At 36.7% G+C, this 14,552-nt stretch overlaps 1 protein-coding gene across 1 annotated transcript in view; it reads left to right on the forward strand.

Annotated features, from left to right (window-relative positions):
- The window catches only part of Stacl (SH3 and cysteine-rich domain-containing protein), a 258,237-nt gene that overhangs the window by 125,525 nt on the left and 118,160 nt on the right, over window positions 1-14,552 (forward strand). Inside the window, exon 4 of the mRNA XM_073084326.1 lies at window positions 828-936. Coding sequence (XP_072940427.1) covers window positions 828-936 — 109 coding nt within the window. The remainder of the gene's footprint in view (window positions 1-827; window positions 937-14,552) is intronic.

The raw sequence follows: 14,552 nt of genomic DNA on the forward strand, positions 1-14,552 counted from the left end.
TTCTTCCTAATGGGCTCGTCTAAACCTTAAAGGGTATCTTAGTTGTTAATCCAAGTCATTTATAGTTTGTATTCCAAGTTTCATTCAAATCCGTTTAGCCATTTTTGCTTAAAAGAGTAACAAATACCCTTCCCTTCATTCTCACAAACTTTCGCCTTTATAACATAAGATTAGCCTATGATCAAATTCCGGTACGGCTCCTGTTTATTTGGAATTGATTACAGGATACATTAATACAATGACTACTAATGGTATTACCATCATTTTGACTATTATTATTATGTCCGATATACTCGTAAGTCATGTTTCGCCGCACAGCTATACTTCTTGCCGATCTGTTTTACGCTCTTTATAGTTTCTTTGTTTTTTTTTCATAATTTAAGAGTAGCAGACGAGCATGCAGTCCACCTGATGGTAAGTGGCTACTGCCGCCCATGGACATCTGTAATCAACCCCAGATAGGATTACATATTTCTACCTGAGGTCGGCCACAGATGCGCCGCTACCCCTGAGGACTAAGCTGGAACGCCTCGGAAAAGTCTGTCTCCCTTACCACACCCTTCAAACCGGAACACAGCAGCGCCTAACACTGCTGTTATTAGGTAGAAATAGGTATGGCGATGGTGCCGCCGGAGTCGAACTACAAAGGGTTCTACCACCTTCAAGAATCAATATTTTTTGTAATAATAATCAGGCTATAGAGTCATATAGCCCATATCTATAGACAGATACGTAAGATTTGAGCAGTATTTTAATGTTTAAGACAGTCACGGACCTTAAGCCAAAACTATAAAGATAACGTTTAATGTCTTCGAATCTTGTTCCAGTGGCCGACTTTACGACGCAAATGTCGCAGTTGTACGAGCGACACTCTGCAGAGCTTCAGGTGCTTGTAGCAAACTTCCGCAAACGCAACAGCGAGCTCAGGAAAGAAAGGTAAGTGCCCTCTGCCGGCTCTTTACATAAATTACCTCGTGAAGCAAAAGAAAGTATTATGAGGCTTTTAAAATGCTCGTACGGATTACGTGGGAGTATCAGTGATTTGAAAAAATAAAGTTTTAACTAAAGTAGTATATTATATCTTAGAAAAAATCTAGTAATTTAGGAGTAACATGCTAATTCGATAATTTGTCAAAATTACTCTATAAAATTTAGATATTGTAAACTAGTTTGTTTGCATGCACTTATCTCTGAAAGTGTCAGTCGAAATAGATAGTATTTTCGAAATTCATCGGCCAATTATTAGGATGGTTTTGATGTAGTAAATTAAAATGGCTTACGTGAAACTGGAGGTCCAACTGTATCTATCTGAAGTACTAAATGTCATACATAAGGAAGGAATATTAAAATGGCCAAATTAAAAAAAAGCTTTAATTACGAGGCGTAATTTGAAACCGTAAGCACAAATATTGTAAATTTCTCTGTATTATACAATGATGACTTACGGAAATCATTTTTCAATATGACGGTGCTACTGAACAAATCTTTTTTATATAAATTTATGGACAAATTAGGTAATTTGAAATTGAAATTGAATGACTAATTCATCTGACAAATGACTAATCAATGCAATCATTAGTCCAATATGACATTTCAATTTAGGATGAGCCGCAAACTAATAATTTATGTTTCTAGCGATGTAGGTTCAACAGGTTAATTATTTACGCAATGAAATGTTAATTACTGTTTGATTGAAGCTTAGATATAATCATTTGAATGAAATGAATGGAAGTTTCTAATTATTATAATTTCAATAAAACTATAAAGGCATTCATAGTAATATTATATGTTGTGGTCTAAAGGTTATGGTTAAGCGCCATTATGTGATGCATTGCAACTTATTTCCTAGGCTGCTTGAATAATTGACCTTGCAATCGAGGGATCGGGTGCGAATTTAAGTGCGAATTATGTTATTATAAAGGTGAAGGATAACTCATCTGAGATTTTTAGAAAAGAGTTCTCAAAATTGAAGGTTACAAATTCCCAATTTGCCAGCGCAGTAGACTATGGCCTAAATGTATCTAGCTCTGAGAGGAGGTCCGTGACCAGTAATCGGACAGTAATGCATTGACAAAATTAGCTTGGTTGAAGACTACTTTAATTGGAATTTTGATAAATGTACCTAAAATCAGGTGGATTGCATGTCCAATTATTATTTCAACGGTAAAAATAACGGACTTTCGTCATATACTGCGCTCTGATCATTGCTGTATTCAGATAGTTTAACAGGTGATTTTATTGATATTATGGAATTATTTTGCCTATCACTCACTATTATTCACAGTAACAAACCATCGAGAATAAAAAAGTCGTGCAAATCTCAAAGTAATATGACGGAGAAGGTTTCTCAATTAAAACACCGAACCTTTAATATATAAGTGCGTATTGGTAAAATTCTACATACTACACACACATAGAGCACACTCATGTTACACACCTACATAGGTGTGTAATTTTGTCCGAAACCCGTCCGTTACCTAAAACTTGAGCATTCATTAATCACTTCGATATTATTTATTTCCCCTTATATTTCACGCAGAAACTTGGTTAATGTCGTCCCTAGATATAACAAAAATATCATAAGAATGTGAAACCGGCGAAATTGATGACTCCCTCTCCGCAAATTAAAGTCAGGGGTAACTATAGTCGATATTCTATGAGAAATATTTCTAAGTATTTTCGTAGCGACCGAGTTTGATCACGTCTTAATGATATTAAATGATGCTGAAAGAAAAATAGGACGGGGATTATTTGTTATAAATTTTTAGAAAATATCCTGTTTTCAATACCTCATGCCAGATTTGAGACATTTTCTTAAAAGACATCTATTACGAGTTAAATTAATTCTTATAGTTATTAATTGCAATGAATATTAAATGGTAAACATTTAAAAAAATCAATAACTTCAATATGTTACCACGAATGCTCAATTTAATTAATTAATAATTAATGTGACATTGACGAATAACTATTTTAGTAAAAAGAAAACCTTTAATGTATAACGACGAATACTCAACGGTAAAAAATCAATGAATAAATAACTCTTCGACGAATACTAGACATCGTATTCAACAAATCACAAATTTCGACGTAGTCATCGTAAATATCATAAATTGAGTAAATCAATAACGTTAATACATAGCGACGAAAACTCAACTACACAAATTTAATAAATCAGCAACTTATTTGGCAAGGGTTTAAGTACGTTTATCCCTATTCACCATCCCATCTGGGTGCCCAAAAGTTACTTGACCACCAAAACCTTAGCTAAGATAAAAGTTTCCGGGTGCGATGCGTATAACATACGAAAAGTTGCAAGCACTTATCATAATGAAAAACAAACAACCCAACAGTATGAAATAATAGCCTCAAGATTTTTTACCTGTAAATCATTTTAAGATGATAAAAGTTTCCGTGATCCGATTGTGGAGTTCTATCTTTACATGGTGGAATATTAGTTTTAAAAAAGGTGATAGAACCAGTTTAGTTCGATAGAGGAGGTCCATCACACTTATTTTAGTCTAGTAGACTATAGTCTGCGTAAAACTGTTAGTTCGCTCTGAATATAGAAATGAATCGCGTCGCCATAGCAAATTGTATGACTACACCTGCTCGCAACAACTTCATAGTGGACTAGCAACTCGGCGCGGACTATACCAATGTAACTCTAATCGACTTCGTGTAAGTTGGATACGTCTTAGCACATTTTTAAAACAAGATCACCACAACTTTATTATCAAAACACTGATGTTATGAGGCGAAAATAGGAAATGATGGTGTTGTCATCATACATAAAACAAAGTGCTCTTATATAAATTTTACCTTGAGTTTTACAGTTTTACACGATTTAGTATTTTCATAAACACGCGAACCCTTACAACAACCGTCTAAAATTTTCCCTAATTTATGTCTTCATCGTTAAACGTCAGATAGTAATGAATGCAATTACGTGTCCGATATCGGAAATTAAAGTGCCTTTAACGTCACAGCTTCTTTCAAGTTTAATTGCATGTCGAACATGAAGTTTTAGCCAAATTTACTTGGCTTTTACCAGAGAGTTATAAAACACAAACGAGACTGCTTGTAAATATAGCCTAGGTATTTCACTCTCAAAAGCAGTGATAGTAATAGTGGTTAAGAAACTCGGCCTCTTGATCGAGGGGTTCGAGGTTCAAATTCCAGGCACGCACCTCTGATTCTTTAAAGTTATGTGCGTATTAGAAATTAATTATCACTTGCTTAAACGGTGAAGGAAAACATCGCGAGGAAACCCGCATACTCAAGAAAACTTAAAAAAGAAAAGCCTTCAAAGTTATATGAAGTCCACTAATTTCCCACTAAGCCAGCGCGTTGGACTATGGCCTAAACTTTCTCACCCTGAGAAGAGACCTGTACCCAGCAGTGGGACAGTAATGGGTTGAGATGGATGTCACTCTCGCTTAGTCGCTTAGTCTAATCCTTCGACACCTTATATCTTAAAATCCGTCCAGCTGTTTGAGCTGCAGAGCGTGCCAATGAATAAGTCATACATGCATACACTCGAAAGACATTACCCTCCGTAGTCGGGTAAAAGCCCTTTTTTTAACCAGGGGGAAACCTTCAACCTTACGTGGGATTTTTACCGCACTAAAACCTCCCCTGTGGCCGTCCTCTACGCTTGTCAGAGAACTCCGGGATCCGGGGACGCAACCGGAGTCCTCCAATCTCGATGCCCCGATCTGGCTCTGCCCTGGAGGAGCAGTTTTCGCTCCTCCCACGCCATTTTATCTTTACGACGGTATGCGACCACACATACCGCCGTCCGTCCCGGGGTTGCTTACTGGATGGCTCGAGCTCCCACTCTTGTCGCCCGCAACCCCAGAAGCCCCCTTTTAATCGCCTCTTACGACAGGCAAGGGATACCATAGCCCTATTCTAGTTCCGGAACTACAGGGACAAGTCGGATAAAAACCTGATATCGTTTCATCGCCTTAAGAAACATCACTTCACTTGTTGTTTATTATCATCAATGCAGTATTACTCCATTTATGGGCACGGGTACCTCATAAAATAAATAAGATAGAAATATTGTCCACCATGATAGCCAAGTGATAATTTATATACTTTAAAGAACTTCGTGGAGAATTTTCATTCAAACAGTTTTTCTAAGATATTTCCCATCCAACTAGATTGCATTACAGCATTCCAATGAAAGTAGATGTAGATACTAAGTGGAACCCATACATTTTTATTGCCGTGGTTAAGTGGTTACTTAACATTTTTCTATCTTATGTTGGAAAAATTACTTCATATATAATTTTACAGAAAAAATAAATTTAAATGTGTCTTTGTAAGATTGTCACCAAATACTGAAACCAACTTTATGTCTAACATAGTAACATTTTTAGTAACACACTCTTTCCGAGGCGTTCCAGCTTAGTCCTCAAGGGGTCCGCATCTGCGGCCGACAAGGTAGGAATATTTAATCCTATCTGGAGTTGATTACAGATGTCCGTGGGCGGCAGTAGCCATATACCATCAGGTGGAATACTCATACTCATACTCATACGCATACTCATCTGTTACTCCTAAATTTTAAACACAAATAAATTCAAAACACTTTATAGCTTAAATAAAACCAAATGAAATAAAAACAGCTGCAACTATGATATACTATGAAATTACAGTAGTGTCCGAGTTTCAAAGAAATGTAATGATATCGGTGTGATTCGATAAAGTTTGATTGAGGTTCGGGACGCGATGAGGAATGAGGGATCTAAATTGCATTCGGACCGGTAATATAGGGCAGTCGAGAAAGTTTTTCCTTAGCACAAGAGGGTCTTCTTAAATATCCATAATACATATTTATAGTAGCAGACGAGCATGCAGTCTACCTGATGGTAAGTGGCTACTGCCGCCCATGGACATCTATAATCAACCCCAGATTAGATATTCCTAACTCAGGTCGGCCACAGATGCGCCGCTACCCCTGAGGACTAAGCTGGAACGCCGCGGAAAACTATGTGTCCCTTACCACAACCTTCAAACCAGAACACAGCAGCGCTTAACGCTGTTATGAAGCAGAAATAGATGTGGCGGTGGTACCGCCTGGGTCGAACCACAATGGGTTCTACCACCATATAAATGTGAATCATATATATAATAATTTTTTTATCCAGTCACGGAAGGTAATGTTTTTCGAGCGTTTATGTGTATGTCTCATTCTTTGCACGCTCTACAGCCCAAATGGTTTGAAGAACTAACATAAAAGATTAAATTGGTCCAAATTATAACAGTATTTTTTTTATAATATTTATCCTGTTTGCCAAGTAAATAATTACGAAATTTGTTAAGTTATTATTGGTCAAGCTTAAATTAAATCTCTTTGTAGGCCTAAAGTCAAATAATAGTAGTCAAAGTTAACTAAATAAATGCTTCTCATTATGTCCCCGTCATGATTTGCTTTTACATGCAAAGAGGGTAGTTCTCACGAAGCTAGGGTTCTAAAGGTTAATTCATTCTCAGAATAAGTTAAAGCTTGATTGAACAATTTATTCCATTACACGTTTACAATGGCTCAAGATTATCCTTTGAAGAAGATAATTTAAATTTATCTCAAAGAAACATTATTTTTCCTTCGACATAAAGGACATAAAATACCTTTAATGTTGTTTCCATGTCGCTTAAATTACCCAACTAAATTTTCTACTTATATTTCCGTAAGGGAAGTGACACATGGGCGACAATGTCAATATTCGAGCGGTAATTTATGCTGACGGTCATCGAATGCCGACGCCTGTTAGCAACGACCGTCGCCGCCTAGCATCAGCGACTGACGTTCATCCAGGATTGCTAACGACGCAACTGTCGTCAACACAAACTGTCGCTCATGTATTACCGCCCTAACTCGGAAGGCGCCCGGAATATGGTTTATTGTTAAATTTACGAGGAAACGAAAAAGCTTTTTGGACAACAGATTCACAAATGTAGACCGGATCTTAAAAATACTTGAAACAATGTGATTATTTTAACGTACTTAACGTGGTAACGTACTTGTAGGTAACTAAACAAATTATTGTAAAAACAAAAACCAACAGTACTTTTGGTAGTTTTATTCTAATTATGTTTGATCCCACACTCTGCGCCTTATTATATGTTGTAATGATGTATCTATATGAAGCATTTGTCTTCATAGCCTTTAAGATCTATCAATCGCAAAACGGAAAGAAATGACATTTGATTATGTGATTAATATGATTTGCTCGTTGCGCTTCTTACGGCCTGTCTCAAAATTCAAATAACCTTAAACAAACAGTTAAATTAACTATCAAAAGTAAATGGTGTCAGTTGTTAGCGTTTCAATCACTCTATAGAGTTTCTACTTTTTTCTTCTTTGTTTCTACTCTATAATGTTTCTACTTTTACCTTTACTATTGAAGTACCTATCTTTGGATATGCGCTTACCATAGTCACCATACCGGTCTGACACGCAAAGGGTTCCGGGTTCGATCCTCGGCCAGACAGATATCTGAATGATAAATTTAGATATCTGTTGTGGGTCTGGGTGTTTGTGTCTTCGTCTTTGTGTGTGTCCATGGCACCCACGATACAGGGAATCCTAGTGTGGGACTGTGAGTGTAGAAAGCGTTTATATATTATATTTATACTTTATTTATTTATACATTATGGTAACAATTTTTGAAAATACGAGAAAAATAAGAATTTTCCATACTATAAAACTTATTAAAGTTGGCATCGGGGCTAAATGCCTTTAGACGTCCGCGATCTTTATGGCATTCGGACTGAAGTCGTCGGTACTGACGCCTTGCATTATGGATGAGGTCAAGGCCTATATTCGAGCATCACACCTCGGGGTGGGACCGATACCAATTGCTTTATTACTATTTCATACGTTTCTTTATCCTACTATATTAGAATGAAAATAGTTACAAAATTCATTTATAAGAATTAAAGGAACATTTGATAACTAAGAAGGGTAATAAAAAGGCCTAGATAAGGCTAGATTTATTCCTTGAATGATTACATACATATATGAAAAATGTAGAAAGATTTAGCTTCCAAGTTACAGTCAGACGTAGGTATTAATAAGAGGGCCTCAAGGCCTATATTTGAGCATCATACCTCGGGGTGGGACCGATACCAATTGCTTTATTACTATTTCATATGTTTATCTTACTAAACTAGTCACGGAAAGGATTTTTATTACTATACGTACATACTATACAAGTACTTTGAATTTATTTAAAACAATTGTAAAAAACTTTCCAAAGTAATTACGGTAGCAAAAACCCTTCCTTGGCAGTCGGGTAAAAATATATTAGTCTACATGTTTCTTTACATGTATCGATCGCTACATACAAATTGATTTCGAAGACGAAGGTATGATATGATACAAGAGGTACTCGTAACTATACATATGAAGCTCCTCACAAAGGCTCTAAAACATGGGCAAATGGTCAACACTGGCCATACATAAAAAATCATCAACACCCCATCATTTGTATGACTAAACGTTTGTCACTTTGTCGTCTCAATTAGCTACCTAATTTATATTAATAGTTAGCTCATTTTTGAACTTGATTGCCCAAACGACCTTTCACGAATACGTATCAAGTTTATAAATTCATGACAACTTTATTTCAACCCTTGTTTATATAAGTCCAAGTTCTTTAGGGTCATCGTACTTAGCCCGACGCTTTAACCTGCATTATGTATTAGGTCAAGACGAACTTCGCACTGCGAAGGGTATCCAATTCTCTACAATTGATAGTATTATCAAAGGATTTACGTTTTGGTTAGAGTAGTTTAAAATAAAGGTAAGGCGGGTAACACACGAGCGACGATATGTATCAGCGACAGTCAACACTCGCCGCAATCGTCAACGACATTTATATGTTTATCTATTTGCAATCTACTTGAAGGTGGTAGAACCCTTCGTGGTTCGACTTCGGCGGCACCATCGCCACGCGTATTTCTGCCTTATAACAGCAGTGTTTAGCGCTGCAGTGTTCTGGTTTGAAGGGAGTAAGGGAGACATACTTTTCCGAGGCGTACCAGCTTAGTCCTCAGGGGTAGCGGCGCATTTGAGGCCGACTTTAGGTAGGAATCCTATCTGGGGTTGATTACAGATGTTCATGGGCGGCAATAGCCACTTACCATCAGATGGACTGTATGCTCGTCTGCTACTCCCCTATATTATAAAAAAAACTGAGTGAAACACGGTAAGTGACTTCTGCCGCCTATGGACATCTGCAATCAACCCCGGACAAGACCGAATGCCCACCTTAGATCGACCACAGGTGCACTACCTTTGAGACTAAATTGCAATGCTTCGGGAAAGTATGATTCCCTTACCACACCAGAGCTTACCCTTTAAACCAGCAAAATGTTAACAAAGACACGTGCTAAGAGACTTCTACTTTCATTAAAACTTAAACTATAAAAGTTGTAACTGTACATGATATATGATATCACATACTGAACACTCGTACATCGAGCTTACGAACTTAGACACATTAATACTTTCAGACGGTAACGAATGTTGTATAGTTCGATTCTAGCAATTCATTTTACCTTAGCTTAGTTTGAGACGTGATTTCAAGTTCAACTTGTCATTATGATTGCCACTTTACTTGCATTAAAATAGTATATTACCTAGGCATAAAAGTAAGTTTAAAGCAACCAAGTTTCAGATAAATATTATATAAACTTTTCATCCGAAGTTATAATGTACTTACATTTTTCAGCGACAGCTACGATATTTAAGTCTGTAAATGTTGCGAAAATTTGCAATTCGTGTCAAAAATCGCCCAAAGTTCGTCTCTTGACTGAAATTCTTCCAAAACTTTGCCTCCTCGAGGCGAAAAAACTTTAGATTGGACCGCAATAAACGGGGTTTATCGGTGTTGACACTAAAATTCATGACTATTTTATTCTGGTGGCTCGCTCCGAGTCAGTTACATAAAACAAGCTCGTTTTGTAGCCGTACCTTCCTTGACGACGAATATAATATTTATACAAGTCTCTATTCATGCGATTCGTGGTCTCCTTTGCGCTTTATTACTGCGTCTTATGTAAACAAAGAATGAATGAAATACTCAAGGTATTTTATTCAATGGTTATAAAATGCGGTTTAGAACAATTGCGTTTCTAGAAACTTAATAATTGAATAATTATTATTCTTATTTAAAAATAAAACATCGTAGGAATACAATTATTTTTTAAACAAACATCTGCATGATTTTTTGTCCTATAAATCACAGTAAAAGTATATTTATGAGCGATAAGTTTCTGAGAGACACTAATTTGTTGAGTGACGACAATGGCCAAAAATATTTATCTAAACGAGAAACTACTCTAAAATTAAACAACTTGTTTTGCGTTAGCTAAATCACGTCAACTAAAGTTGAGGCCTTCTGATTATTACATATCCCTAAATATTAAAAAAAAAAATATTTATGTTTTCATTTTGTAAACGGCCACGGAACCTACTATAAAAATGTTTATGAATACGGTACATAATAAATAATTTAGACACCAATTTTAATTTTTCTAAGTTCCATAAAATATTTTTTTGGAAACTATGCCTATAAGTTTTCGCAAACTTTACACTAACCCCATATTAAATTTCATAACAAGCGAGTAAATAATTAAGCCGTAAAAGCGTAACATACAGACATGGGTACTTTTGCTTTCATGGTATTAAGTGGTTACAAAGTCAATGAGCCTTTTTGACATTAACACTCACGTTTGATCGATTGAATAAAGTACATTATGATAAATCGCGCTGAAGCAATTTGGAGGGAAATGTGAATTTATAACACTTACAGGTGTTACAAATTCACATTTCCCGCCACACCTATTTCTACCTAATAACAGCAGTGTTAGGCGCTACTGTGTTCCGGTTTGAAGGGTGTGGTAAGGGAGACAGACTTTTCCGAGGCGTTCCAGCTTAGTCCTCAGGGGTAGCGGCGCAACTGTGGCCGACCTCAGGTAGAAATATATAATCCTATCTGGGGTTGATTACAGATGTCCATGAGCGGCAGTAGCCACTTACCATCAAGTGGACTGCATGCTCGTCTGCTACTCCTATATTATAAAAAAAAACTTGCCTACTATTAGCCCCCGAGACAAACCTCGTGTCGGCGTTCGTTTGAAACATGCTAACACACAATTCCCCTCTGCACTTCTTTATTCCATAGAAAATGAAGTTGTAAAAGACCTTTATGTTTTGCTAAAATCAAAACCTCATATAGAATGCCGTCGTCACAGTCACCTCATTTTGTTTATGTTTTTGTGTACCATTTTATTTTTAATGTAGAAGTAGCAAACGAGCATTCAGTCCACCTAATGGTAAGTGACTACTGCCGCCCATGGACATCTGCAATTAATCCCACATAAGATAAGATCCCTGCCTGAGATCGGCAACAGATGTGCTGCAGAGACTAGCGCCTTGAGGATTTATTTGAAATACCTTGGACAAATGTATCCCACTTCAAAATGAATCACAGTAGCGCTTAACACTGTTGTTATCAGGCAGGAATAAGTGTGACGGTGGTGCATCCGAAGTCGAAACACAAAGATTTCTATTACCTTCATCTTGTCATCATATTGTAAGTACTCGTGCAGTCATAATGAAGTATAATTTACGTAATTGTATTCTCATTATACCGTCTTCATTGTTTGTCTGAGTGCCTTAATGATTAATTAAAATGAAGACCTCCTTCCTTCCCGTATATTCCAGACAGTTGTACATTTAAATAAATATACTAGGTACAACTTTACTTCCGCGATCTCTTTTCTATAACAGCAAGATGTAAGTCATTTTTCTAACTCAGGTAATTATGTTAATATATAAAAATATTCCGATAAACGGAACCTCCAAGGAAGGAATGAACCTCCTTTTATTGAAGTCGGTTCGCAAATGTGATCGACCTCGGGTAGATCGTATGTTATCTGTGGTTTATTTTAGATATCCATGGGTGATAGTAGCCACTTACCATAACGAAAACTGCATGCCGGTCTGCTTCTCTAATATTATAAAAAAGCTGGGCAGTGCTGGTATTACTTTGACGCCTTAAAAATCTGTGCAATACATAAAAATCTCAATCACACGAACCTCATTCAATTCGGTACAAAAGTGATCGAGGTAAATAAATCGCATAATAATAAATCAAGTTGTAGGTCGCGTACCTCCAGTGTAAATGCCACGTTATATCACTCAGCAGTGTGTCGGTCCTCGCGTCTCGAAATAGACTTGCCACATGATCATGATCTTGACAGATACATCTACCTGTGCGTTAAAATATACGGCTGGAAATGCCCACGATATATAATATTAGTTATTGCCCGCGGCTTCGCCCGCGTTTAAAAGAAAATAATATAACATACTAACATACATAAAACTGAAAATTCGTACCTTCATTGGAATGAAAGTGGTGCCATCTGGCTAAAATTGGTCGTACCAACTCTGAAACCTTCGTGGGCTCTGCAAAGTTTACGATTCAATCCTTACTAATATCGATTAAAATAATCGATTATTTTGGTCCAAAGGATCGATTCTCCGATTAATTGATCTTAGATCGCCATCCCTAGTTCCCGTGGGATTTCCGGGATAAAAACTATCCTATGTCCTTTCTTGGGTCTCAGACTATCTTTGTACAACATTTCATTAAAATCGGTTCAGTGGTTTAGGCGTGAAGAAGAGACAACCAGATAGACAGACAGACAGACAGAGTTACTTTCGGATTTATAATATTAGTAAGGAGTAAGGATAAGGATTGTTTTCTTCTTTTACACCCCGTGTGTCGAACCTTTACGACTACTGTGGCGGAACGGTTACTGTGTCGGTCTGACAAGTGCAGACCTTCTATCTTAAAAATAATACATAAACCTGTAAAATTTCCACTAATCACTAACACATAGGTAGATGGTATTTGTGTATTTCTTTTTGTGTGTGTCTATATAGGTACCCACCATACAGAAACAAATCTAGTGTAGAGTAATAAGTGTAGAAAGCGTTACTTATTATTTATTTATTAACTTCTTTCTATACAAATAACGTAGTAAAATTATATTTGAAATAGTTCAAAGAAATATAGCTTCAATTTAAATGGCTTCAATGGTTAAAGCAATCGAGGATTTATAGTCATAAGAGAAGAATATTATATTCTTGAACCGTTTCAAATATTATTTATATAGACTCGACGTCGATAAATAAAAATATACCTTTCGATTTATTTGTTTAAAATCATTTCATTTTGAAAAGGTAATGAGTTAAATTTGTGTGAGGAAATATGTATGTTATGTTTTTGTTTAAAATTTCGTATGGTACAATGGTATGGCACACAAAAAATATAATTATGTCAAGGTGAAAATAAATTGCAAAAACAAAAAATATAAACAGCGCCAGCATTGAAAATCTATTAGAGGCAATGTTGAATCATTCAGTCACACTCGCTGTCAGCACAGTTTACGTACATTCAAAGGCAATTGGATAGCGTTTAGAATCAAACGAGCCGTTCAATTAACTACATTTTAGCGCTTCTAGCATCTAACATTACGTTGACATCGTGACGGTAGACTTCGACCCGATTATTGGATGTTACGGTCGCAGCAGACTTGCTATTTTTGACGGCGATTTGCGTTTCGACGATTGCTTCGATGCAGCGTCACGTTTTGTCGTTATATTGCATTATGTTGCAGTATCGAAAACTGATGTTTTAGCGACTCCAATCATGGAAATTTTTCGCAATCGCAAGTACAATTCGCAAATTACAATAACCTCTCTTCCTTGGGAAGTCGGTTATAAGTATAAACAGCGACAGCATTGAAAATCTATTAGAGGCAATGTTGAATCATTCAGTCTCTCGCTGTCAGTTTACGTACTGATAATAACATTAAAAGGCAATTGGATAGCGTTTAGAATCAAACGAGCAGTTAATTAACTACATTTTAGCGCTTCTAGCGTCTAACATTACATTGACATCGTGACGGTAGACTTCGACCCGATTATTGAATGTTACGGTCGGTGACTTGCTATTTTTGACGGCGATTTGCGTTTTGACAATTTTAAAGATGCTGCTATAAGTTTTGTCGACTAATTGAATTCAGTTTCATTATCGAAAACCCGACACTGTCGTATGTACTCCAAATATATTCACCATGTTTATTCGGAGTCTGACACACACTACACCTCTGGGGGTCTTTGAAAAAACAATTAAAATTACGATTGAATTTGTTTTATAATAATTATAAAAACTGTTTCATAAAATGTTATGAGAAAATAATAGATGAAATGTGGGGTGGTGTAAAACGTCTTAAGACAGCAAATACTCGTATATTTGGAGTCTTGCACACACAAAAACCATTAGCTAGTCTAAGCATCGTATTTTTGCTACTGACTATTTCCGAGCGCTTACGGCAAATGATAATCTAGGTTGCCGATCGCAGCAACATGCATCTCTCTCTATCTCCGGGATCTCCGAGGGAACACAACCGGAGTCCTCCAAGCGTGATGCCCCGTTCGGGCTCTGCCCTGATGGAGCACTTTT

The sequence above is a fragment of the Epargyreus clarus genome, unplaced genomic scaffold, assembly GCF_041222505.1.
Source record: "Epargyreus clarus isolate Ecla_fem2 unplaced genomic scaffold, WU_Ecla_fem_2.2 ptg000021l, whole genome shotgun sequence".
NCBI classification, from domain to species: domain Eukaryota; kingdom Metazoa; phylum Arthropoda; class Insecta; order Lepidoptera; family Hesperiidae; genus Epargyreus; species Epargyreus clarus.